Raw genomic sequence first — 25,944 nt, forward strand, 5'->3', positions numbered from 1 at the left:
AGCCAGGCTAGACTACTTGTTATTCAAAGGGAAAGGTTTTTGAACTTGGAGGGAGTGCTGTGTATGTTTATTGGGATGTGAGCATCAGCAGGAACCATCCTGAGCAAAGTGGTATGCATAGGATGTATGGTCTCTCCAGTCATGAAGAATATTCTCTGAGGAATGAGTTTCAGTTGCCAGTAAGAAGGACAGGGATCTCTAGAATTATGAAACATAGATCAAGAGCTAATAAGACACGGCAAACTCAAAGCACCAGAAAAAGGGATCAGAAGTCCTTTCCTTTACTAATATGCGGATGTAACTATATCTAAGTATACCCAACACATTATAGAGTACCCTTGACCTCTTTTCTACCTCCTGGGAAAGCTTAGCCAGAAAGAATGTGAGCCTGCAGAAACAATAGCGGGGTGTCTGCACGTCTCCACAGACAACTGTGTGCAGCCAGGTACTTAGAACATTTTAATAGTGTTGCCGGGACTCCCTGCCAATTCCAGAAGTTGGCAATCCCTTTCTTTCATAAACACTACAATTAAGGTTTAAATAAATCTTTAAAAAACTGCTGAAGAGCAGTCAGCGCAAATGTGGAGCAGGTGGTTTGAGTTTTAAAAATAGATGTTGGCGCGATGCTGTGTGCCATTAGAGTTGCTGACTCTTCAGCCTGGTTTTATTGTGGAATTGTTCTGCAAGGGCAAAGGGAAAACAATTTTTTTTTAAGTGGAAGGGGGGAAAATCATCCTTCATTAAACTGGAGTGCCTGAAGGCAATGTTATGGTCTCAGTTTGAAAAATGACCAAGATGGGAGTGTGCCTGTCACTGGCTGCTTATGGGTCTGCAGTTTTGGTGCTGTGGCTACTAAATGACCTTTGGTAAGTAGTAGAACATGCACTGTTATGAGAAGCTGATGGCTATGAAATGAGATTAGGGGCGTGTGTGTTTGTGTGTGTGTGTGTGTGTGTGTGTGTATGTGTGTGTGCGCGCAAGCGCGTGTCACCAAACCACTGAAACAGTAGATGACAATGTGACCATAGAGTCTTGGTGGCTGGATCTTATGATTCGCCTTGTTTTCTCATGTAAATTTCTTATGTCGTACAAGAATAGATAATGGAGGCAACTTTTCAGAAGTTTACTTAATTTCATAGAAAAGAACAGGAGTGGCTACTTGCATTATGCAACACACAAAGTCCCCATGCTGCTAAAGGACCTTCAAGTTTCCATTGCCCTGCCACTGTCTGTGAGTCTAAGCTATGGAAGCCTTTAGACGGTCATCTTGAGGGGTGTCTGTTCTCAAGGCTGCATATACGTCTTTGTGTGTCCATGCTGCCAAGGACAGTTTATCAGTTTGCCATGTACATAGGTGCTCTAATCTCATTTGAACAATTTGTTGCATCAGATAGGCCTCTGGGCATCCTAATTGACCTAGGAAGGCCCAGCTGACTGTGGCTAGTACTACCTTGGTTAGGCTGGCCTGGTTTATATGGAAAAGGTGTCTGAACAACCCAGAGGAAGCAGGTAGGAAGTAAGCCAACATGGCTCTTCTTCTTTTCCTGCCTGAGGTTCCTGCCTTCTCTTCCCTGGGTGACTGACTATAATCACTAAACCCAACAAGCTCTCTTCTTCAAGTTGCTCTCGGTCATGGCGTTTATCACAGAAACAGAAAGCCAACTAGAGCATGCCCCATTTTCAGAGATTCTGTTTTTTCTGGTTTTTGTGTACATGTGTATGTTATGGTTCTGGCCTGATTTTTTAATGTTCCCCAAGTAATGCTGTAGTACATCCAGCCTGATTCACACCTTGGCCATGCCCCTTTGAGATGCTCCATTTCTGTTGGACTCCATGCTTCTCTTTAACCAGTGGCCTCAGGATATTTACTATTATATAATCCAGCTTTAAAAAGATTCAATGCTATTCTAACACATGAGGATTAGCCTTATAAGCTATATAATATACTATTGGAACAGCACCTAACAACTGAAAAATTGATGTTGAGATATAGGTAAATATGTATAATACTTTCTTCCTATACTTCTCCTGACATTAAATGCCCCAATTTTAGGAATGATACCTTTGTACTTAGTCTGAAGTGAAATCCAGTCTTGCCATTCTGTTCTTTAAACCTGGCACTGATTCTGAAGAATGTGTACAGCCAATCCCAGTCTTTTCAGTCTGGGACAGGCCACTTTTATATGGGTTTAGAAGTCTCTAGTACATGGGCTCTTCTTCCTACAGGTAACATTATCTCTTCGTCCATCCATGAAAATCTTTTGTTTTATTTTGTTTTGTTTTGCTTTTCCTTCAAGTCAGCTGCAAACACTGTCAGTGTGGGCTTTCTCGGTGCCTCTGAATGGGGATGTTTTTAATCTCTTGACCTCCTCTAAAATTGGGTCTTCAATTCTGTTGGAGACTCCATGATGGCTTGTAAAAGCCATGGCGTTTGTGGCCCTCTGAAGGCTGGAACCGCCCGTGTCTAACCAATGGTGAGTGCTCAATGAAAGGTTGAAGGAATGACCAAATGAAAATCATTCTGTATCACCTTCCCAAATTTCATTGTAAAGCAACTGCCTCCATCAAGATGCAATCTCATGGCATGACTCCTTGGCAGTTCAGGAAGAATTCTTGGCTTGCTGGTTTTAGCTCAACAGATTTTAATGGAATCCCAGTGGACTTCTCTGAACCTTACTGGGCAACTACTCAGTCCACAATCTTTTTTCTTTTTTGATCTCCCTAGTCTCCTTGACAATGTCTGTCCCGATTTGATGGGTGTATTTTGATCTCCCTAGTCTCCTTGACAATGTCTGTCCCGATTTGATGGGCGTATTTTGAAGAAGAACATTTGACCATGAGTGAGACTGTGTTTAGGAGAATCATTCTCAGAAAGAACTAAATCCTTCCTGACTTCTGCCATGGGGTCATGGAATCATTGGATGGTCACAGGGCTCAGGAGAAGAGCTTAAATAGACTTACGAGTCACATACCCTGAATTTCTCTTGGGCTTTAAGATGAAATGAAATCCAATGAACATCTCTTCCATAACTCAGAGTTATGATGTCTGGAGTAGAGCTTAGCCCTACTAATGGCTAATGTAGAGCTTAGCCTACAGATGGCTGTGATCTTTACCCTGGTGGGTGTTAATTAGGGTCAGCCCAAGGGTCCCAAAAGCTCAGAGCTCCCACAGGCAGACAACTGCACACACGGTTCCTTCCGTTCTCTCTCCTACCTTGGCTAGCAATGAGAGCCGGGATTTTCAAGAACAAATTGAGAGTGCCAAAGTAGAAATCAGTACCCTGGGGTCACCAGGCTCAGTTACAACTAGAATCAGGGTTACTGAGGTTCAGAGATAGACTTTCCCAACTAGATGGCAATGATGCTTCATATCCTTCAGGTCTCTTTTCTTCAAGGACACGGGAGCCAAGGAAAAATAGTCCAAAGAGGCAAGTACCATCTGCTAGTGCTGGGATTTGCCTCTGTTGATTTATAGTTATCTTTTGGAAAACAATGACATATTCTGCCTGGTCCCCCTCACACATCCAGAGGTGCTGCTGCTTGAAAGAATACCTCATTCCACAGCTTTCCCTTTTCCCATCTTAAAAGATGATTCCCTTAAAAGAATAGTTTACTTAAGCCAGGAATTATCAAATACCCGTGGCTTAGAATTCACAGATAGAGAAGGTGTCTTTCTGTATCCCTTCCAGAAGAAGCTGCTCAACCATTGCACAGCAGGCCCCTTCTTTCAGGATAAACTCACAGCTCACATCTCTGTTCTCCTCCTGTTTGCTTCATGTATTCTTCATATATTGGAAAGCATTTCTGATATAGAAATCATACTTGAAGCTCTACAAAATAAAGATTGACATTTCACTCCCAACTTCAACATAGAAAGTGTTAAGAATGGTGATCAAATAAGTAATTGAAACAAAAAATAATTAAATGACAAAAGAAAATAGTTTAGCTTGGAAAGATAGTAAAATGTGTGTATGTGTTGTGCTTGTCGGAAGGCGTTATAGGGTGTCTCTGGAAGACGCTGAAATTGAGCAGTTTGGCCTCACAGACAATGGAATTACTTGAATGCAAAGTCACTGGGGATTTTATCCATTATTTGCCTTATTCGAAATATTAATATAAATTAAAACATATCAAAATTGTATTCTCAGAAACTATTAATAAATATAATTAGTTCTTTCCGGGAAGAACTTTAATTTCTCTTTAGTGTTTCTTTGACTTGTGTTGGATGACTTAGGCATCCTTCCCTCCAGAGATGATAAAAACAGTTAAAGTACTGAGCTTCTCACTCTAATTTCGAGGCAACACAAACTCTTTTCCACTAGGTTGTGGTTTTTGTTGTTTTTTTTTTCTCCCAGGTAAATTAATTTTATTTGAAGAAAAATTCTATCTTTCCCTTTATCTTCACTTTTCTTTAATGGTTTTCCTATCTAAAACTTAGGTTATGAGATGGAATCTGCTTATAACTTATAACTGACAACATTTAACTACAGAATTTTAAATGCAAAGCCTTTTATATGTTGTTACAGGTTGCACTGTAGTAGACTAAATGCCTGGAAGCGCATGGGGAGAATGTCAGTCTGAGGATCATGTTCAGCTCGGGCAGGGATTCACCCTCTTCAAACACTCCCACCAGGGAAGTTAGTATGGTAAGAATAAAAATACTGATATATGAAAGTGACATTTTTGCTTATAATGTAACTTCCTAGATTTTAATTTCGAAAACTTGTGGGAGAAGGTATTTGCTGTTGGTGTTGATAAATTCATTTGAAACCCCAGTTCATTCAGCTGGAAGTAGAGACCTGAATCTTAATCATGGGTTCACTGCTGGGGACGTGATTTGTCTGTTTTTAGGTTGATAAAGCCTCAGAGTGAATGAGAACTTCCAAAGAAGTGTGTAGGGAGAAGTGTGGTGGGCTAGGGATGTAAGAAGCAGAGGGAAGAGGAGACCCAGGAGAGGGAACACAGCAATGGACACGGTGAAGAGATGGGAAGTGCCAGGGTTAATGATGAGGGACTACTTCTCTGGGCCAATGAAAGAAAACATTCAGGAGAAGGATGGCAAGGAAATGTTCACTGTCCACATTGCCACTTACAGGCTCTGTGATGGTTGTTTCTAGAAGGTAAGGTCATCTATCAGATCGATTACTAAGTACCCAGAATTTTATAAACAGTTATTCAACGTTTGGTGACCTAAACATTAAATCAGACTTGCAAGAACAGCCCATCCCTGCAAAATTACAAAGATCTCAGCTATAGTACAGTTTTGTCCAGACTCCTCATTTGGATGAGTAAATGATACAAAGATAAGCATCAGTAATGGAGAGTTAACCATAAACAGATAAATAAAGCTGGTATTTTGAATCACCTGCCAATATGTAGTAATAACCTTAAAAACTGCATAATCTTCAGGAAATATAATTTTATTGCTAATATTTTAAAAACACAATCCCTCAAAAGCTTGCTATTTAGATTAACAGAATTGTTAGTTTTTAGAGTTGTCTCTCCAGATTGTTTGTAGAGGGTGTGTAGTGATGAGGAGAATGAACCACTCACGAGGTAAATGATTCTCCAAGAAGGTACATTTGCAGGTTGCTATGACAACTGCTGAGTTTTATTGACTGAAGAGCCCCCCCCCCCAAAAAATCAATTAGAGACCATTGGAAGAATTTGCACAGGAGCATAAAATCCATCTGTCTCACAATTTGAGAAACTTTCCCATATCTGAGCAGTGAATGCAGGGTGTGTGTGTGTGTGTGTGTGTGTGTGTAACACTATTAATAAAAACTCAGGGTCAGAAATTGGGCTTCAACATGAAGATCTGAAAAGCAGAACAGCCAGCCACTGACTCTTATCTGGATCTCAGTCTTAAATGGTGACCCTGCCTCCTGGAATCTCAGAAGGAGACTGTGTTGAGAGCTGTCTCCTTCCATTTTATAATTTTCTCTGGGGCTGGGATTAAAGGCATGTACCACCAGTTTCTCTGGCAACTAGGGTGGCTACTGGGTGAGTAGTAGAAAGGTGAGTGTCATTGTGGCTACTGGGATTAAAGGTGTGTGTTACCATAACCTGGTCTGTAATGCTGGCCAGTGGGACTAGTCATTTTACTCTCAGATCTTCAGGTAGTCTTTATTTATTAAAAGACAATTGAAATGTGTGGGGTGTGTGTGTGTGTGTGTGTGTGTGTGTGTGTGTGTGTGTGCGTGCTACTGCAAGTATCTCCAGAAGTACTTCTGTCATTCTAACATCTTTTCCATACCCGATCTTCCCCACAGCCAAGTGGTTTATTAGATGGAAAAACATAAAGTTTTTGACAATGCCGTTGAATAGCTCTTAATGTTACTCTATTTTTCCTGGAGCCAAATAGTTTTCAACTTTATTTATAAAGACAGCCGGCTTCTGCGGAGTACTTCCTTCCCCCAGGCAGATGTCTAGCTAGATGATAAGTATAGGGCAAGCAAATGGAGCTCAAGGTAGCCACATGGGAATGCCCTCTCAGAGTCCCTGTCCCTTTTACATAGAGGACACTCTCGTGTCCACTCCTAACCTCTTGAGGTAGTAGGAAAAGTTACCAAGTTTCTAAGACTCTCAAACACTGGTGGCATGTGGAGAGGTCCTAGGACAGAGAATGTAGAGGCTATGAGCATTTATAGCAAGGTTAAATATCAGCCTAGTGATGTTTTCATAGCTGGTTGCAGGGAAGTCTCATGGACAGAATCCTGTAGTCATCCAGTGACAGCCTTCAGTGGAATGAGCTCATTGATCTCACAAGGAAATCATAAAGCTTGGAGAATGGACTCTGCTCAGCTATTGAGATCTCCCAGTGGTAGACTGTGCTTCCACAGTCCATGCTTCCAATAATAGGGCAAAGCTCAGATCGTCCTTGACATGGCTGTGGTCTTCAAATTTCGTCTGACTCATTACTGGGATCAACTGTGAGCTGAGGCCATCATTACTGAAGAGGCAAAGCAGTAAGAGGCAGAGGAGAGTGACGGTGTCATCTGGTGTCAAGGTGCTTTGTGACCTCTTGGTCATCTTCTCTCTATGTATGTGCACACGAGGTAGCAGGACTGGGATTGTTCCCGAATCAATTCACTTGCTCACGCCAGGCAACTTTTCTGCTCATTGTCCTCTCAACTTAACTTCCTTCGCTGTTGTCTGTACTTCTCTGTGGCTCTTACTCACAAAGACTCATCTGCTTTTACTGCCTTTAATTTTTTTTCTTCTCCTCTAGGGATCCTTCAAAATGAGTCTTGCGTTTTAACCCATCTTCTCTATCAATTGCCTCTTCCAAGTGGCACTGCTGGCCCCACCCACCCTCTCCGTAGGTGTCTTCTCTGCTTGCTTATCCCCTACCTCCTGTCCCACTCCGGTCCTACAGGTCCACCTAGCAGTGTTCTCTGTCTACCTGTTCCTTCTCACGTTGCCCTGCGGCTTTCCTCTTGTCTCTGCCTTCTAGATCATCGATACCTTTGACCTGTTCTGGTTTCCTTGTTAGTTTCACTGTATGTACCTTTAATCTTGTCATGTGATCCCACATTATCATTATTATTTGCATCCTCTTTGGTGTCTGATGCAATAGAAGACAAAGAATAGGTGTTGAGTACATATGTCTTGAATCAATCAGCCGTAAATCTCTCTTGAAATTCTACCAGACCCACCGTGGCAATTTCCTCGTCAGGTATGTTTTGTGTTTCAAATGGCCATTTCTAAAGCTCTGTTACATCTTCTAATTGGATAGTATCTCTAAGGGTTCTGTTAAGTGGGGGTACGTTATGATATGCACCCTCAAGAGATGATATTGAGCCCTAAATAGTTTTTAAACAGTACCATGGCTCATCATTGATTTCCTGAAGCCCAGATCTAGGACTTAATCTATTCTGTGCTATTACTCTCCTTAACAGGAACTTCAGAACAATAATGATCACAATAAAGTACTCAAGTCACTGCAAAATGACGTGTGTGGCTTAAAACAAAACAAAATAAGGAAATAGGAAAGGTAGACCTGTAATTCTCATGAAAGATGAATTAGAGGTTTTTTTCTTTTATTTTGAGCAAAGACCAAAGTTCTTGTTATCACTTTTGTTTCTAATTGTGCTTGAATTCGACCAAAGCTACAGATAATGAGAAGAAATGTACTTGTGACTTATACAGGTCTTGTTGTTTTTCAAGGTCTCTTGACAAACTTTTCAGACACACACACACACACACTCACTCACACACACTCACATACACACACACACACACACTCCTATGACTCTGTTCAGTGTGTCAATTATGAAGCTTTCTTTCTTTTTTTCAGTTGTGTCTTACCAAGCTGTTCTCCTAAATGCTGGCCTCTCTCAGTTGAGATGATCCGTTCATCTTCCATGTCACATTTGTTTCCAACCAGGATAACCTGGGCATTATCCCATGAGTATGTTTTGATCTGAGTTGACCTAGAAGAAAAAAATAACAAAGTACAAAATTGAGCAGAGGGAAATAGAAAAGCATAAATTGAGGAAGAAATCCTAGAAAGAACATGATCACGGTAAAGACGAAGCCTTGATGCTTGCCATTTGGAATAAAGTATTTCAGTACAGATGTGCTCCTTGGATTCTTACAAGGAATTGATTGACTCCGAAATTCAAGCTAGATGTGTAGCTCAGTGGCAGAGGATATGAGACTATAGTATGTGCCAAGCTTTGTGCTTGACCCTAGCACAGGAGAAAGACAGTCAAGGCAGTAGGTGTTATAGCAAGGCCTATTTGTATCTAATGAGATCAATACCATCACATCCTTTTCTCATGGATCTACATCGGCTTACGTAGTAGCTGTAAGGCTAAGCTGGCAAAAGGTCTTCCTAGTTTTAGCAGTGAAAATTTGTTGTTTCCAGAACCTTCTCTGTCCCAGGCACACTGAAGTGGTTGGTTCCTTTGTCTATAGACTGCTGCCCAGGTGACAAACACACATACAAGGGAAAATGTAAACATCACTTTCCTCATTCACACATCCACAAAGAGCAAAGGCAACCAGGGCTTTGAAAATAAAGGGAATGGTAATTTAAGAATCATAGTACTGTTGTACTAACACCTCACAGTTAAGAGAAACATGTCCTATTACTATAAAATAAGATAGTGGGCAGGCTTTTTTTACTTGCTATGGATAGACTTCTAGAACTCAGATCAGGCCCCTAGATCGTGGTACAAGCAACAGCTGGTTTTGAAACTTAGCTAACAGTTGTGGCAGTTGTCATTTGCAGCATGGTAAATCTAAGTGCTTTGTGTCCACCCTATTCACTTAATTCATAGACTAACTTAAGGGGAGGCTGTTGTATTCGTTCACAGTGGAGGACGATGAGGTACAGAGAGGTTAAATAATTTCTTAGATCACACGGCTTGTAAAATCGGAGAGCTGGGAAGCCTACCCAATTGACATGTTTCTCCGTCTTGGGCCCCTACCATGTCTTTGTTTCCTGCTACACATGAACACTTTGAGAGGTAAAGTTCCAGTGTACTATCTGTCATCCAGAGCGAAAACCTAGAGGAGAGGAATCCATGCTTTTTAATGTAGGATAGTCTCCGTGGGAGTATCTACCACCAGTGGTTGACCAGGGGAGGGACACTAGAATCCCTAAAAGCTAAACAAATGACAAAACTCTGAAAGGCTGCATCTGAGAAGTGCCAGGAGAGCTCCGGTGCTTTTGCTGACAATTGTCAAGTCCTTCAGGATTACGGAATAGAAAACAGAGATGAGCTGCTCTCAACTGGAGGAGAGAAGAAAAGGCAAAGAGCTGTCAGCTGCAGCGAGGGGGTTTCAGTGAGAACCCATGTTTCTCCCTCCTGGGAAAAAAGGAAAAGGAAGATAAGGTTTTATGTCAGAATTCTTCTGGTCCGAACCCAAGTTTTCAAGTGAAATTAATACAATTTTGATCCCACTTGGATACTGCAGAAGCATAGTATGGTTTATCAGAAAAATCCAGGGGAAATGACCATTCTAATTCTGACAAGTTAAAAGAATGTGCCCATTGTGGTTTGAATAAGAATGGCCCCCACAGGTGTGTGCATATATTTGAATACTTATTAGTGTCACCAGGGAGTGGCACTATTTGAGGATTAGAAGGATTGAGAATGTAGCCTTGTTGGAGGAAGTGTGTTACTGTGGTTCGACTTTAAGGTTTCAAAAGCACATACCAGGCCCAGCACACCTCTCTCTCTCTCTCTCTCTCTCTCTCTCTCTCTCTCTCTCTCTCTCTTTCTGCCTGTGGATCAGGACGTAGGTCTTGGCTACTGCTCCAGTGCCCTGTGTGCTACCATCCTCTTGCTATGATGATAATGAACTAAACCTCTGAAACGGTAAGCAAGTCCCTAGTTAAATGTTTTCTTTTGTAAGTATTGCATGGTGTCTCTTCACAGCAATAGAACAGTGACTAAGACATCCGTGTGAATGATGAAATGTATGCGCTGGCAATGCTGAAGCGTGCACGGGCAGCCCGCATTATAGCAATTCTGTTGAATCTTGTTCTAAGTTGATGAGGACGACAGACCAGGTCTCTTCTTCAAGAGGGCACCAGATCTCATTACAGATGGTTGTGAGCTACCATGTGGTTGCTGGGAATCGAACTCAGGACCTTTGGAAGAACAGGCAGTGCTCTTAACTGCTGACCCATCTCTCCAGCCCCAAGACAGCCATATACTAGGTAAATATAAACATAAGCCCTAAAATCCTATTTTTCACTATATTAGGCACAGAAAACTTGAAAATTGACAAACTCATCATGAAAAGTTAAATTCCAAACTCATTATTAAAAATCCCAGATATCTGAATATGTATAACTCAGGTGCTAATGTAATTGTCCAGACAAGAAAGTTAAAGGACCACTTGCGCATTATAGCATCTTTTATTTAAACTGGAGCTCAGGGATGTAACGTTTATAAAAAAAAAAGTACCATCTAAAACATCACAATGACATCACTGTGAGGAGTAGGTAGGGAACCTGGTAACTTCTGTTTTGATTATACAGTCAACAGACAGTTATATATCTGGGTCATAGTCAGGACCATGGGAGTCCCGGAAGTGTTGCCAAGTGGATGTGGCTGTCCAGGGTGTTATGGGCTGAAAGGTTAACAGACAGGAAATGGAATGAGGTGAAGATCTGGACAAGATGGCATCACCTCAGTCACGTCACTAGTATACTTTAGCCAAGAAAATTCCCATTTTCATGCAGAGGACCTAAAATCTGACTGATTTCCTTAGGTATTTTTTTTTTTTTGGAATATTTATCTCTCTGCATTTATGTCTTGCACACCAAGTGTGAGCCAATTCTTGGGAAATCTCAAGCTTGAGTTTTCACCTTAATGGAGCATGTTCTAATCCCAATAGTAAGAAATCAGACACTGAAGGGTACTTGGGGCTCATAGGAGCCTGTCACAGTTGTGTCGGTAAGGGGAAGGGGTTAGTACCAGGATGGTCAATGACATGGCTTAGTTTGATGAAAATCAATGCCTACTTAACGACCTATTGTAGCCCTCCACTCTCTGCCAACTTATCCCACAATGTAAACCAAATGAATCGGGAGTTACTCCTGTGCCTTGAGCACCCTCTGCCACGGTGTGAACTGTGTAAATTCAGCTGAGGCTGACACCTTGAGTAGGTCATGAAGGTACTGAGCTCCGTACCCACTGCTCTTCTTTACCCAGTGGACAGATGCTTGTTTCTATAGTGAAACACACTAGGGTACCCTCATTCTGCTACTGAGTTTCCTGCCGAAACACAGGATACTACCACTATGGATCACCCATTTGTATACACCCAGACATTTCTTAATTTGTAACAATGCATCACAACGTGTTAAAAGAAGAGCATGTTTTCCTCTGGTTATCAGAACTCTCCTTCTTCCTACTGGTTGCCTGTAATAAATATTTGAAGTTGTGTGTGCTCTACAACACCAAAAAGTAATGTGAAATGAGTATTTTCTACAATTATCCTATAATTTCAAAGAATAATTCATTTAAAAATACAGGGATTTGAAACTTAAAAGCCCATGGATGCTATCAAAGCAAAACGGAAATTATAATCTGTGGCATCTGTGCCAAGGAGAGCAAAAGTTTGATAAGCCCTCAGAATTGGGTGCATTTACGCCTGCTGCCAGGGTTGTGAATGTGCCACGTTTGCCTTAGGCTTTGGTTACTCTGGCTTCTTATCACTAGCGTCAGGGGGCAGCTTTGGATGAGGCAAGCATGATTAGAACAACGTCTGCTTCTTAAATCCCACTCAACTCATCCATCTTGGTTCCTATAATTTAAATGATAACTAGAGATTTTCATTAAAGAACTGTACACTTTATTTTTAGTTCCTGTTTGCAGGCTGAGGTCCTACACAAGCGATTTTTCTTGGGTGTATTTCTGAGGTTGGAATTGCGGGGCATACACCCACTAAGTACACACGCTACCCCAGAGCCACACCCCAGCCTCAAAACAAGTCAGGTTTTAACTGGAAGTAAATAACCTTCCTCTAACATGTCTACTAAGGCAATGCACAATTTTGTTGAATAAATCTTCAGTTGTGTGTGTGTATGTAGTATTTATATACATTTGTGACTTGCTTATTTGCAGCATTTTGCAAGACTTCTTATTTGTGGGATGAATTTCTCACCATCTGATTAGAAGAACCGTGCAGCTCCTTTGTTGGGAAGATGCGCATTTAAAGAGAATATCTGTCACCAAGTAATACCCATGTGAAAAGATGATTTATTTCCGAATCACTGCAAACATTCCCTGGGGATTTGCTGTTAATCTCAGCAAGATTAATGGAATCAGAAACCATGTGCCAGTCTCCATGGTTACTCTTCCAAGTTCAGTTAACTCAGACCTCACCAGCACTAGATGAAGCTACTGGAACAATCACTATTTAGTTGCCATTTAGTCAAAATAAAACAAAAGACCTTCCTTCAACACATTTGTGTGACACTGGTCTCTTTTCATTCAATTAAACCCCGAATAAAGAAAATTTTTTTTTTTTTTTTAACTTTTGGACAGCTTTTCAACCTTGTTCCAACTCATAACAGTTAAATCAGAACCAGAAGCTGGCAAGATAGCTGAAGCCAGACAACCTGAGTTTGATCACAGGAACTCAGATCTGAAGGAGAGGACGAACTCTTACAAATTGTCCTCCAATCTTCCCACTTGTGTGTGTGTGTGTGTGTGTGTGTGTGTGTGTGTGTCTACACTCTCTCACACACATACACTTGCAAAATACACTAAGAAAATAAATAGTTTAGAACCTCCAGTGACTTCACCAGACATAGATAGAAAAACCATTTCTCCCGGTGAATGATAGGTCCAGTTAAGGACAGAGCATCCATGAAATGACTTTCTTTAGCTGCATTTTCCTGCTTGTTTGTAAATAATTGGTTTAATTATGTCACATATAACACCCTGCTCATTTATAGGTGGTTCGCATAGATGAGCATACAATAAAGAAACTTTACAAGTTTACAAACTTGAGAGAGTCTTAGTAAGGGAACAGATACATGGACATGCATGCAATAAAGGTGACTAAATGGCTTTAGGAAGCTGAGCTAGACTTTTATATATAATAACACATTTTTAGAGATTTCAAAGAAAAATTAAAGCATTCAATTATTGCCTTTCAATACTGACATCACCTCTTATTATTTAATGAGATGGTTGTGCACGTCAAACTTTGTGTAGCCCCATAAAATCTAACAATATATAAAAGTGAGGTAGCTATTGTTCAAAACCTCATTCTTAGCCTCCGTCCCCACGCTTAGCTCTCTGGTGATGACACAGCAACAGATGGATTACTGTTCCCACTTGTCATTTCTTCCTCTGAAGTTGTGGCTTGTTTTAAAGGTCTTCCTCATCCTATCATTCACCTTCTTTGGTTTCTGGCCACCATAAGGTGAATGCGGCCCTCTGCCTTGAGCTCTTTCCATGTAGGGCAGGAAAGCAACGGGTCAGAGGATTATGAATGAAGACACAGAACTGTGCGAGAAAGTGAACCCTCTTTCCCCTTAAGTTATGTGTATCAAGTGTTTTGGCACAGCCCTGAGCCATCCCACTAGTGTGTCCTCTTTCACTCAACAGCTCTCTGCTGCCTCGGGCGCCTCTCCAGCCTTCTCTCTTGTTATCTCCCTTCCTTCCACCTCCGGTAGGAGCACACTAATGTATTTCTGGTTCCCCACCCTCGCGGCATCTTCAGCAACTGAGGACTATCACCATTTGGGGAAGTTTCAGGTTTGTGATGCTTAAAATCAACAAGAGACCAAGAGCCCATTTAAGACCAAATGTGGATGGCAAGTGGAGCGTTAGATACAGGGTGTTTAGTAGCAGACCTTCTCGGTACTCGGTCCTTTTCCCCAGGACCATACTTTAGTGCTAGCTGGTTGACTTCCAGCTGCCTGTATCTGCTTCTCCTTACTTTACAGCTTTCTATAAAGCAATGTAATGGCGTTTGGCCCAGGAGGGAAGGCCAAAAATAAAGAAATAACACACCACCCAGAAGCAGACCTCCGCCAAAGCCTGGTAGGAATTGCTGTATAAATACCCAAGCTCCCTTGCTCCCTGCCTTGCTACTGCTCCGATTCCCAAATTTGTAAATAGGAAAAGCTCTAGGCACCCATAACAATGACTGGCTTGAAAACACACCGTTTGTTGGCCTCATCTCTTCCACAGCTCCCTTCCTTAACACTTAGGGCTTCGTTACACTTTCCAAATAGAATAACTTCATTCACTTCTCTCTCAGAGCCTAATTCTGGGAAAATCCAATAAAGACACATTGAGAGTGTTTCTTCTGGAAAAGGGTCCAAAGTTTCAAGGTGTTCTGCAGGTGGCAGTGCTGGTAGTAGGGTTTGAACATGAGGTATAAGTGTCCCCATAAGTGTTAAGGCTTAGTCACATGCTGCACTGGCTTGAATGAGAGGTCCCCCATAGTGGAGCATTTGAATACCCTATCCCCAGTTGGTGAGGGAGGTTCAGGAGGTATGGTCTTGTTAGAGGAAGTGTGACACTGGGGGGTGGGCTCTGAGTTTTCAAAAGCCTCAGACCATCCCTGGCTTGTCCCGTCTCTGCTTACTGTTTGGGGAGATGTGAACTCTCTGCCCTTCTTCTCACCATGCCTGCCTGCTGCCGCTCTTCCCTAACTTGATAGCGGTGGACTCTTGTCTCTCTGGAAGCATAAGAAAACCCTCCCTTCTCTAAGTTGCTTTGGTCATGGTATTTTATGCCAGCAGTAGAAAAGGGATTAAGACACCCTCTGAGGGGCTTTTGGGAAAGGACTGAATCATGAAGACATTGACAAAAGCGAGGATTAATCTATGGGTGGATTTTTTTCACCTGTCTGATGGCATTATTGGAGGTGGTGGAGATTCGGGAGAAGGAACCTATTGGAGGGGATTTCACTAAGAATATGACCTGGAAAGAGAGGCCTTGCTCCCTTTCTGTCTTCTTTGATCCTGTGTTTGTTTCCTGCCCACCAGGATGTGACTCTTGGTGCCCCCCCCCATGCTTCCCTGCATTTTATGTTCATGGGCCTCGAAGCAACGGTGGCTCTGAAACTGTGGGCAGAGATGAACCCTCCTCCCTTAAATTGTTTTCTTAGGTCTGACTGAGGCACCAGGCTTCAAAGTAAAGGTCATTATGACTTTCCCTTTCCCAAGGATCCAGTTTAAGATTTATCATAGAACTTACGTTTTATTAGCTTTGTGAGAAACCTGTGTGTCTTCGATGGATTTATTATCTGCCAGGCTTTCTCAATTTGGAGTCCTGGCCTCCAGCTTCTCTTCCCTGCTAGAGATCTTTACTTTCCTTCGGATCTGAGTTACTGAAAGCTGTGTCAAAGTTGTTTACCAGCTCTGCTTCACGAGCACGTGTTGTCTTGCCTTGAGGATCAGAGGATAAGGTTTTCACCTGTTGGCCCACCTGACCATGTTGGTATATAAGCCTCTGTGGTGTTATTTAATAAAGAGCTTCTTACCAGTGACTAGAGGTCTGTGTCCCTTTGTATGTTTCAACCTCCAGCCTCTTGCCCGCAGCTCAGGAACTGTATAGTAGTGCATAGAGCGCAGACAGGCGTTGGGCACAGCACTCAATGTCTTGCATCTTATTACCCAGATCTCCTTGGGTCTGGTGTCCTTAATGTAGGCCCACATATGCACTGGGTATCACTCACTGTGGCTGTCACTTATATACCCCCGGCTGTAGTTCACAGTTACTGTTAGAGAGCCCAACTACAGCTTCTTTATTCACCACTGTCTCTACATTCAACCAAATTTCTAGAATGCGAGAGACACGCAGATGGTAACTCTGAGTTCGCGATAGAAGGAACAAACAAATGACAGCCAGAGTACAGCAGAAGTGTCTAAGAAGTTTTGCACTTCAAATATAAGCACAGGGCAAGCAGAGACAGAAAGGGAATTGTCTTCTGTGATGACAAGTGCCTCCTGCATCTGCTTTAGAATGCATGATGGACGGAGTTCTTTCATAGCCTATAAAACACTGTGGGGTCCATGGTCCTGGAAGGCAAATGCTGGCGCCTCTGTAGCCTGTGTGACTTTGTAGACCTGCAGGCTTTTTGTGTGACTGGCTTTGAATTCTAGTCCACGAAGAGCCACAATTCCTTTCTGGCCCCTAACACTGTCAGGACCTCTCAGGGAGTAAATACCTTTATACTATGGAGTCATTGTGTATGTGGACCCTGGGCTACCTCCTCCAATTCAGAGATAGAGCTAAGATTACAGATACAAAGCGACTCAATTCAAATGATACAACCTCTCAGGGAATGGTGTGGCTCATAACACAAGCCTCCCATGAATTCTTTTCAAAACCATGCTGCCTGCTTCCACCAGGGAGGGAAGAAATTCAGGTGCTGAATCTGATTATCTTTTCATTACAAAACCAGCATCAGAACGTTTCCTGGAGGAATTCCCAAATCCCCGAATCTCTGGCTGTGCAAAAGTGTCCTTTAGTTGGGTGTGGAAATGAACAGAATTGGATGGACCTGCACGGTGTTGGAGCTGGTTCTCTTTAGCAGCTTTGCTGCTGAGAGATAGTCCTGAGATTCCATTCAGGAACGGAAGAAGTAGAACCCATGGGGTCCTGGAGCTGTAGCACAGCTGAGTCCACTTCTTTAAATCTAACTTGTGGCTCTCTTCCTTAGCTCTTTCAGGACGCCTTCCCTGTCACAGGTGTTCTCATGAGTTTCATTTGTCTGTCTTTGTTTTTCCCCATTTGGAAGCAGAGTCTCATGTCTCCAAGAGTGTCCTGAGTTCACTGTGTAGTAAAGCTAGACCTTGCCTTTCTGACCTCCGTGCTTCACTTTGTGCTGTTTGTATGCAGGACTCGGAATGAAACTAGGGCTTCCTGTAGGTTAGACAAGCACCCAATCAACTGAACTACACCCCAGCCCTCTGACCACATTTTGAGTTCCTAAAACGTACAATTCTATTTTTAAAATAGTATGCATATATGCCTGGCAGTGGTGTCACACACCTTCAATCCCAGCACTTGGGAGGCAGAGGCAGGTAGATCTCTGTGAGTTCAAGGCCAGCCTGGTCTACAAGAGCTAGTTCCAGGACAGGCTCCAAAACTACAGAGAAACCCTATCTTGAAAAACCACACAAAAATGTATGTATAGTAGGAAAATTGAACATTTCTCTTCTATGAGAGAGATAGAGATATCTCAGAGTAGCAAAGGTTACCCTTCTGAGCAACAAAGAGAGGAAGGGAAATCTGTCCTAAGGTAGTATGACCAAGGAAGGTATTTGTCAGCTGGAAAAAGTCTGGCTGTTCTTTCACAATAAATAAGAGCAAAGTCATGTTAGAGATAGCATCTCACCGACTTCCAAGATTATGGCATCCTTCGATGAATTAATGATCATTGACAAGATGAGTTTGATTTTTCAGTTAAAGATCGGGCTTGCTGAAGGGGAAGCTGAGGTGCTTTTTTGTCCCGCCCATACCCAGGCACCAGAACCTTGTTGTCACCTTCTGCACAGTTTGTGGCTATACTCAATGTACGTTCAGTCTTATCCCAGATACGCAAGATATTAAGATGCAGCCAAGAGGTGAGAACTTCCTCTTCTTGTGGGGGAAGCAAGTCTTTTAAGGAGGAGGACTGGACTACCAATCAGTTTGTACGGTTTTGCTATAGGAGCATTGGGAAAAGGAGAATGTTTTGAGATGCTATGTTAGTCACTGCATTCTGCTGCTTTGACAAAATAGCCGATACAATCAACTTAGAAGATCTAAGTCCAATTAGACAGCTGTTTAGTTGCCACTTACTGCACCTTTATGCCTATCATGGCATGCTGGTAATTGTGGTTCACAGGTATTGTAGCTGAGTAGAGCTCCTTAACTGATTCCCTCTCTTGGTACCTTGTACAGTATTTTCTGAAATCATGAAAGCCAGACTACAAGGAAGAGGATTTCAGGGCAGATCCACCTGGAGCCATCTGAGTCCTTTGTCCTAAGTGTGGTGTCTTCAGCAATAAGGAGTCTCTCTAAAGCCCTGAGAGGAAACCAAAGGCTTCATAGATAATCTATGTCATTTTGGTGGTCACTTGGATTGCCCTGATCAGCCCTTAGAAAGGAGGCTTCTTGTGTCTGGTACTGAAGTTTTTGTCAGTCTATGGTTCTTGTGGGAAGCATTGTCAGCCCAAGTGACTTAATGTCCTTTAGAATAATAACTCCGGTTATTATAATTTTAGGTAAATATAAAATGGCATGATTCCTTGATGTGTTACCAAATAACCTTGGTGGTGTTTGTCCTTCTGTATTGGCCTCCTCCTCTCCTCCACAGCTGGAGCCTCCTCCCTCTTATTCCACTTTCTGTTTTTATATCAAGGGTGCCTTTGTATTTGCCATCCCACCGCCTGAGCATGTGAACCCCTACATGCTCCTGTTTTCCGTGGTCACTCCGTGTTGTGTGTTCACATCTGAGGATCTGGAGCTAAGACTCCAAGATGAGAGAGAACAAGCAGTCTTTGTCTTTGTGGCTCTGGTGACCTCACGCTGTGTAATCTTTTCTAGGTCCATCCACTTACCTCCACATTTCATTTTTCTCCCCAGAAGAATAGTATTACATTGTGTATGAGTGCCACGTTTTCTTTACCCATCAGTCCACTGAAGGACATTTAGGTTGCCTGTCTAATTGGATTTAAGGCCCACTCAACAGAAGGGAAACCGTGATTGGTACTGGAAGCCTAGCTAGTGAGGTCATGGACTTCAGAAAAGAATTTACTACCACCGCTTTGCTAGCCCAGTATAATTCCTTACTACACTCTGAACCTTGTCCTTCTTCCCATAGACAAGGGTAGCAATCACCCATTCATCAAAGAAGTTTCCCTTTACAGCCAATGGAGGCCATTACAGCGAAACCACAACTGGACACCATTTGGTGATCAATGGATTGTGGGGAGCCCAGCACCAGCAGATACATCTACATCATAGCTCCCTTGTCTGTAACAGGGAACACTCTGGAGAAGGTGGTGAAATGATTGGAAGAGCCAGGATACCAGGAAGTTTGCTGTGAACATTCTTTTTTTCCCCCCAGAATGTTAGCATAAACAAGACCAGAACAATGGCAATATCGATGGATATATTAACATGGGAGGCAGAAAATGTGTAGGGTCCCATTCATAGAAAAGGAACTACAGGGAGAAGTAGCCCCTCCCAGGCATGAGTGCCCTGGATGGTGGCCTAATGCAGTGTTCTCAGTCTTGAAATCATATACAAACAAACAACAAAAAATGGATTCAGCTTGTTCTACTTATATGTATTTGTGCTTATATGTGTGTGTGTTTGTGTGTGTATGTGCAACATATATAATCACCTGTACTGCTTCACCAATTTATCAAGCTTGACGCTATCTCTGTAGGGAACATAGCAGTATAACCATAGGTTATGTGATGCTTAGACCTCCACTCTGTTACAGTGTCTATCAAAGAGCAGCCTGCTAGGTACCATCAGCCAACATTCTGGCTTTGCCACAGGCCTTCTGAGTCAGACTCTCTAGGTGATTCTAATGCATGATAAATTTTGAGAATCAGCATTGTAGGCTGTAGACACTGAGAGCTTCTGCAGACTTGTTTCTTCATAAGTACTTGCTAGATTTAGTGTATCTGGGATAACCAAGTAAGGAACAAGACAGCAAACTCTCGGAAAACAGACCAGCCTTCACGGGTATGTCCCAAGCTTCTAGCCCAATGTCTGGCAACGTATTTTTTTAGTTGAAATAAAGACAAGTGGGAGAAAAGGGTGGAGTGTGGGTGCCAGGCTCTCCCCCTAGTTTGAGTGCTGAGGAATGACAGGAGAGTAAGGAAGACAGGAAAACAGTCAGGGAAGCAAAGAAAGATGAGCTCGGCCAACCAGTGAGATTAACTGGGGGCGGGTGACATTTCTTTGGCTCTTAGACTTTGGCAAAAGGAATTAGAAGAAGCCAGCACCAACCTCGCCTTTTCGGCAGCATATTTGCTTTTAAAATTCCTCTTATTAAATGTTTCTGAATCCTAGTCCTCCAGGTTGTTAGACTGTCCCACCCCGCAGTAACCTTTAAAATGACAGTGGTTTGCAAATAAACTTGAGCAAAGAGTCTTTGTCATTGCAGAGAACTCAGGCCTCAGGAAAGAAGAAAATGTGAAAAGGCCAAGGCCAATGGATGCCATGTACCCTTGACTGCAGGGAGTAATTGCTATTCAGCCCTTCAGATTTCCCATCAAATGATGTAGTCTATGATGAGTTCTTCAGTAGGCCCTGTATACAAAACCAGCACTTTCGCTAACATACTTTATTACACAGTGGAAGAGTGTCTCCCTGAATCCACACTCAGCTTGTACTCTCGACTGAAGTCTTGACCTTGCTGTGTCTTGTGATTAGAATGGTGCTCATGTTCACAATGTGTTTTTTTTTTTTTTTAGGGGCAAACAGGTCATGGTCATATCACTTTGGTAAGAGAAGTTCTGGGAGCTCATCCTTAAAGTAATAGAATAAGCAAGCTATAATTAATACAAAAGCAATCCATGAAGAAGGAAAAGATGCATTTTGCATACTTATTAACACACTTTCTTTTCATTTTTCATTATATCTTTATTTATTTACTTTATGTCCATGTGTGTATATGTGTTGGGCACGTTTGCCATGATGTGCATGGAGAGGTAAGAGAATAACTTGTGATGTTAGTTTTCTTCTACCATAGGAATTGAACTCGGGTAGTTAACATTGGTGGCAGGTGTCTTCACCTGCTGAGCAATCTTCACCGCCCTAATATCCATTCATGATGCATGCACTTGCTTTTCTCCCATTGCTTCAGAAGAAGCTGTCTGACATTATTGCTAGTGGACCATGGTAATTAGCAATTATTCTATCTCAAGTCAAAACAAAGCAAACAAAACAAAAATAAAGTCATTTCTAGGGGCTAAAACCACATGTGGAGATTGTTCAATGACGTCTCCATCAGTAGGAGCACTTTGGTTTTCTGTTCAGCGTTTCATGGATACATCAATAGTTTGTCTATTTGCTTTTGGATCTGTACATGCGCCTTCCTGGGGGGCACATATAGCAGAGCCTGGCCCTGCACACCCTGCTTCCCAGGCTATATCCCTGGCAGGTTTTCACGGGGAGACACTAACCAGAAGCTGGAGGGGGAAAGACAGGGAGACACTGAGTTTTTACCCTGCCCAGGTTCCTGTGGTTTCCCTTGCAGAATGTTGCATTTCTGTCACTCCAGCTTTGGCTACACCAGCTTGTGGCCTCTACGGACACCACAGAAGTCTAGGCTGCTTTATTTCCCCAGCTGTGGTGGAGTTTCCATACACCAGAAACAACTCGAAGTGGAAAAAGAAGAATAAATAAAAATGTCAATAAGTTTCCCCCTCAAAACTGATCAACTCCAGAAAGACCAACTTAATCTAAATAGCAGTGGAACTACTATATAATATGTCCTAGGCAGCTCAGGTAACAAGACACCTTAGACAGGTTAGCTCACACAACACAAATTTGTTCTGAAACATTTAGAGCCTGAGAAATCTAAGACCAAAGTGCCTATAGATTCAGAAAGGGGAGCTATCTTTTACACGAAACCAAGCCCACATGTAATGACAGTCACCCGTCTCTACAGCATCATCCAAACCTCTTCCAAAAGGCACTGCTCCCATAAACCTTTGCAGTGAAGATTAGAATGTCAACACACACTTTGTATGATCTGGAACTTTGTTAGTATTCAAGCTCAAGATATTTCTTAGACAATCTGAAACACTTGCATTCTCTTTCTCCTGCCAACAACTAGCTTTAAAATATGTAAAATTTCAGCACCATTTTTAAATTTTGTGTTTCAAAGCTTTTGGACATGCTGTACAAATCTTTTTGGAATAAGTACTCTGACATCAGTGAGAGAGGAAGAACGGAGACATCGCTGGTGGTGGACGGAAGCCAGGACCGCTCCTGAAGAGCTTCAGCATTGGGCACAGTTTGCAGTCTCACTTTATACTCTAAAACCACAAGGTGGAGCGAGCAAGCAAGCGAGATTGGCCAGGTTGTGAAAGGCAATTGCTTCTTTTTCAGCTATTTCTCCAGGTCAGTTGTTCCAGGTAGCAAGTAAAGTCATGCTTAACCAGAGGCAGCAAGGCAGTGCCAAGTAAATTACTAAATTCATCAACAAATCCGTCTAATAATCGGTCGTTTCTACCTCAAACTAGAAGTCAGACATCAGCTTCCAATGAGGCTTCAGAAACAAATTCTCTGATGATAAATCGAAGGGAAAGGGTCTCTTAAAGGAATGGCCACAGTCCACAAGTCCAGTGGTGGTCCCTGATATCTGAGTTGAAACATTTTTTTTTGTACAGGAGAAGGCATTTCAACTCAAATGGATGCTTTGCTCCAAGTATCTAATACTTAATACTCCCTTCTGTCCATGCTTATGCCCCATGTCATAACTTGACACATGGGGTCAGATTTCGTCACGTGTTTACTTTGCAAATGAAATTCTTCTTAGTCTCATTGTTGAGAGTAAGGGATGCAATTATGTTGCACACATTAGGGTAAGCCACAGTAGTTATGTCTAAGTATGTTTAAATATGATATTATTCTACATAAAAGCACATCACACCGAACAGATAAGAATGAGCAATTACCACCCAGCAGAAACCAATTCATTGAACACAGAAGGTTCCAGGATGGATAGGTTTGAGTCTGAATCGATACAAACAGCAGACACATCCCTTTAGAGCCATTCTCTCCTTCTCCAGCCCTTGAGGGCTGGAAGCAGATAGAACTGAAGTTCAAGGCCAGCCTGGACTATAGAAGACCATGTCCCAAAAAATTAAAAAAAAAAAACACCTGTAAGTAATTATATTCTTTATCACATGATACATTACTTAATTGTGTTACAAGTCTAAGCAATTGGAAATTTCAAAGGAGCCTTAAGCATTTTACTTGAGCTTCCTGTCAGCATACGATATACCCTAAGGGTCTGCTTACCAGCACAACCTGAAATAATGAGAAAGAGAGATCCCTCAATGATTTGATTGAAAATTGTTAGTTTATTTCCTGAGACCAGTATCTGATTTTCTCATCTTTAATTTCACCTTTGAGCACTTGGCTTGCTCCTGGGGAGTTGGACAAGAATATTTATTCATTCTGCAGCTTTCCTCTGTGTAATGTGTCAAGTGCGCAAGAAACTCTTTGTCATCGTTTGCGATTTCCCAATTTACGTCTTTCGCCCAAAGCCAGCTAAGCCAATTTCAATTATCTTGGCACATGTAAAAGCTTTAGAGTTTCAAATAAATTAATTAAAAGCATCTGTTTCTCTATATTCACTATTATTTATTTCTGAGTGTAGGTGATAAGTCCTAGTTCTTTTTTTTTTCTTTGATTTCACTGAAAAATACCCACCATGCTGTGGACTGAGTCTCCTGTTCTTTCTTAGTTATACACTGAAGCCGTAATTCTGAGTGCTCTTCTGTATGGAGGCAACACCCTTAGGAGGTGATTAGGTTTACGACAGGCTACGCTGTGACTGTCACCAGTGCAGAGTTGGTGTCTGCTATGGTTTGAACTTGAAATGTGTTGCACAGGCTCATGTTTTTAGTGCTTGACTCCAGTTGGTGGTACCATGTAGAGAGGCTACGGAACCGCCAGTACCGGAATGGGCTGTGCAAACTGCTGAGGGAGAAAAGCAAACACAAGTCCTCCCAGCTGTGATGCTTTAGGAGCCACCATAATGACCATCACAGCAGGATATCCTGAGAGGTGCATTAGTGGCACTTATATCCTGAGGTACCAATAGTTGTCTAAATAGGTTAAGGTATACTCATTAGCGGGAAATTCATGCTTTGGTACTGTAAATCACCACACTACCCAGGTCTGGTGAGGCCATGGACGCAAGAAAAGAACCTGTTATTGCAACTTTGATACACCAGTATATTTTCTAACTTAATTCTAAATACTTATCCTGATACCCACAGATAGTGTACCTGACTGCTCACCAAAGTTTTCTTTTTTCAATAGATGGAGACCATTACAGAAAGTCACAAATGGACAAAATATAAAGAATTGACTGTAGGACGGCAATTGAGATACACCTACAACAGAAATCCCTACATCTAAGCCTGTTGACAGAAGTTTCTGTCCTGCCCAGTCCTGCAGTGGTTCAGACAAAGAAATACACAGAGGTCTACATTAATTATAAACTGGTTGGCCTATTAGCTCAGGCTTTCTTATTAACTCTTATATTTTACAGTAACCTATAATTCTTGTCTGTGTTAGCCCCGTGGCTTGATACCTTTTATCAGCAAGGCATTCTCATCTGACTTCCTCTGTGTCTGGGTGATGACTGCAAACTGAGCCTTTCCTCTTCCCAGAATTCGCCTGTTCTGGTTGCCCCACCTATACTTCCTGCCTGGCTACTGGCCAATCAGTGTTTTAATAAAGCAATACAAGCAACAAATCTTTATAGGGTACAAGACCATTGTCCCACAGCATAAGCCCAGGGAGTATCCTAAAAGCAAAGGAGTAGGAAGATTGTAAGAGTCAGAGAACCAGAAAGAAACATCTGTGTCAGAATAGTGTTTTTTATATATGACAGGGAAGCTTCGTCCAGGAAATGTCAAGAATATGGTTCCCTAAATAAAGCCTATAAAATGATACCACCATTGACACCAGTGTAGATGGAGGAATTCTCACAGGGCTTCATTCTTAGAAAAATAGCTATAGGTGATTAATAGTTGCTGAGAGATAGGCAATCAGTCTTCTCCAGGGACAATTCCTCTTATACATTAACTGGTCTCAAAAGGTCAGCCCTAAATACATATGAGCAATACTAAATGATCTTAGCAGGTTATATGTGTACACACATGCACTCATGTGCATGCACAAACACACATAATGGATTATAATTAAAGAGTAAAAAGCAATGAACTCGAAAAGGAAAGAGGCATGGAGTTAAACAAGGCTATTTGTATGAATATGAGTTTGAACATAGCCATTGGAGCTTAGTGGGCTCACACAACTGAAGACAATGACTCACTCTCTTCCATAATCTTTAAGTAGCCAACAGTTCAGCAAGGAGAACCACAACCGACTATTAACAGAACCACTGGAGGTATCACCATACACAATTTCAAGTCATAACTACATAACACAGTAGTGGCACAAAAATGCATGGATTTATAGAAAAAATAAAATATTTTTTAAAAGCATAACAGAAAAAAAGCACAGAGCAACAGTACCTAATAGATTCACCTGCCTGTTATCCTTGATAACTTTAGGTATAAATTATAGTGATTACTCCTAAAAACTAAATGGCTATGCTAACAGTCAAGCATTCTTTGCCTTCATTTCCTCATTCTGCAGAGGACAAGAGGTAATGATAGTGACAGCCCCAGACTAGTCTTGTTGGTGAGTAAACATCACAGCTCAGATCTTCCTAAGTCAGGCTACGTCTCCAACATTTCCT

At 42.0% G+C, this 25,944-nt stretch overlaps 1 protein-coding gene across 2 annotated transcripts in view; it reads right to left on the bottom strand.

Moving 5' to 3' along the window:
* Rab3c (RAB3C, member RAS oncogene family) overlaps positions 1-25,944 on the bottom strand; it is a 194,928-nt gene that overhangs the window by 19,636 nt on the left and 149,348 nt on the right. For both annotated transcript variants that reach the window (XM_005356786.3, XM_005356785.2), the window contains exon 4: positions 8,311-8,435. In XM_005356786.3, the coding sequence (XP_005356843.1) occupies positions 8,311-8,435 (125 nt within the window). The remainder of the gene's footprint in view (positions 1-8,310; positions 8,436-25,944) is intronic.

Source organism: Microtus ochrogaster, chromosome 19 (assembly GCF_000317375.1).
Source record: "Microtus ochrogaster isolate Prairie Vole_2 chromosome 19, MicOch1.0, whole genome shotgun sequence".
In the NCBI taxonomy this organism is placed as follows: domain Eukaryota; kingdom Metazoa; phylum Chordata; class Mammalia; order Rodentia; family Cricetidae; genus Microtus; species Microtus ochrogaster.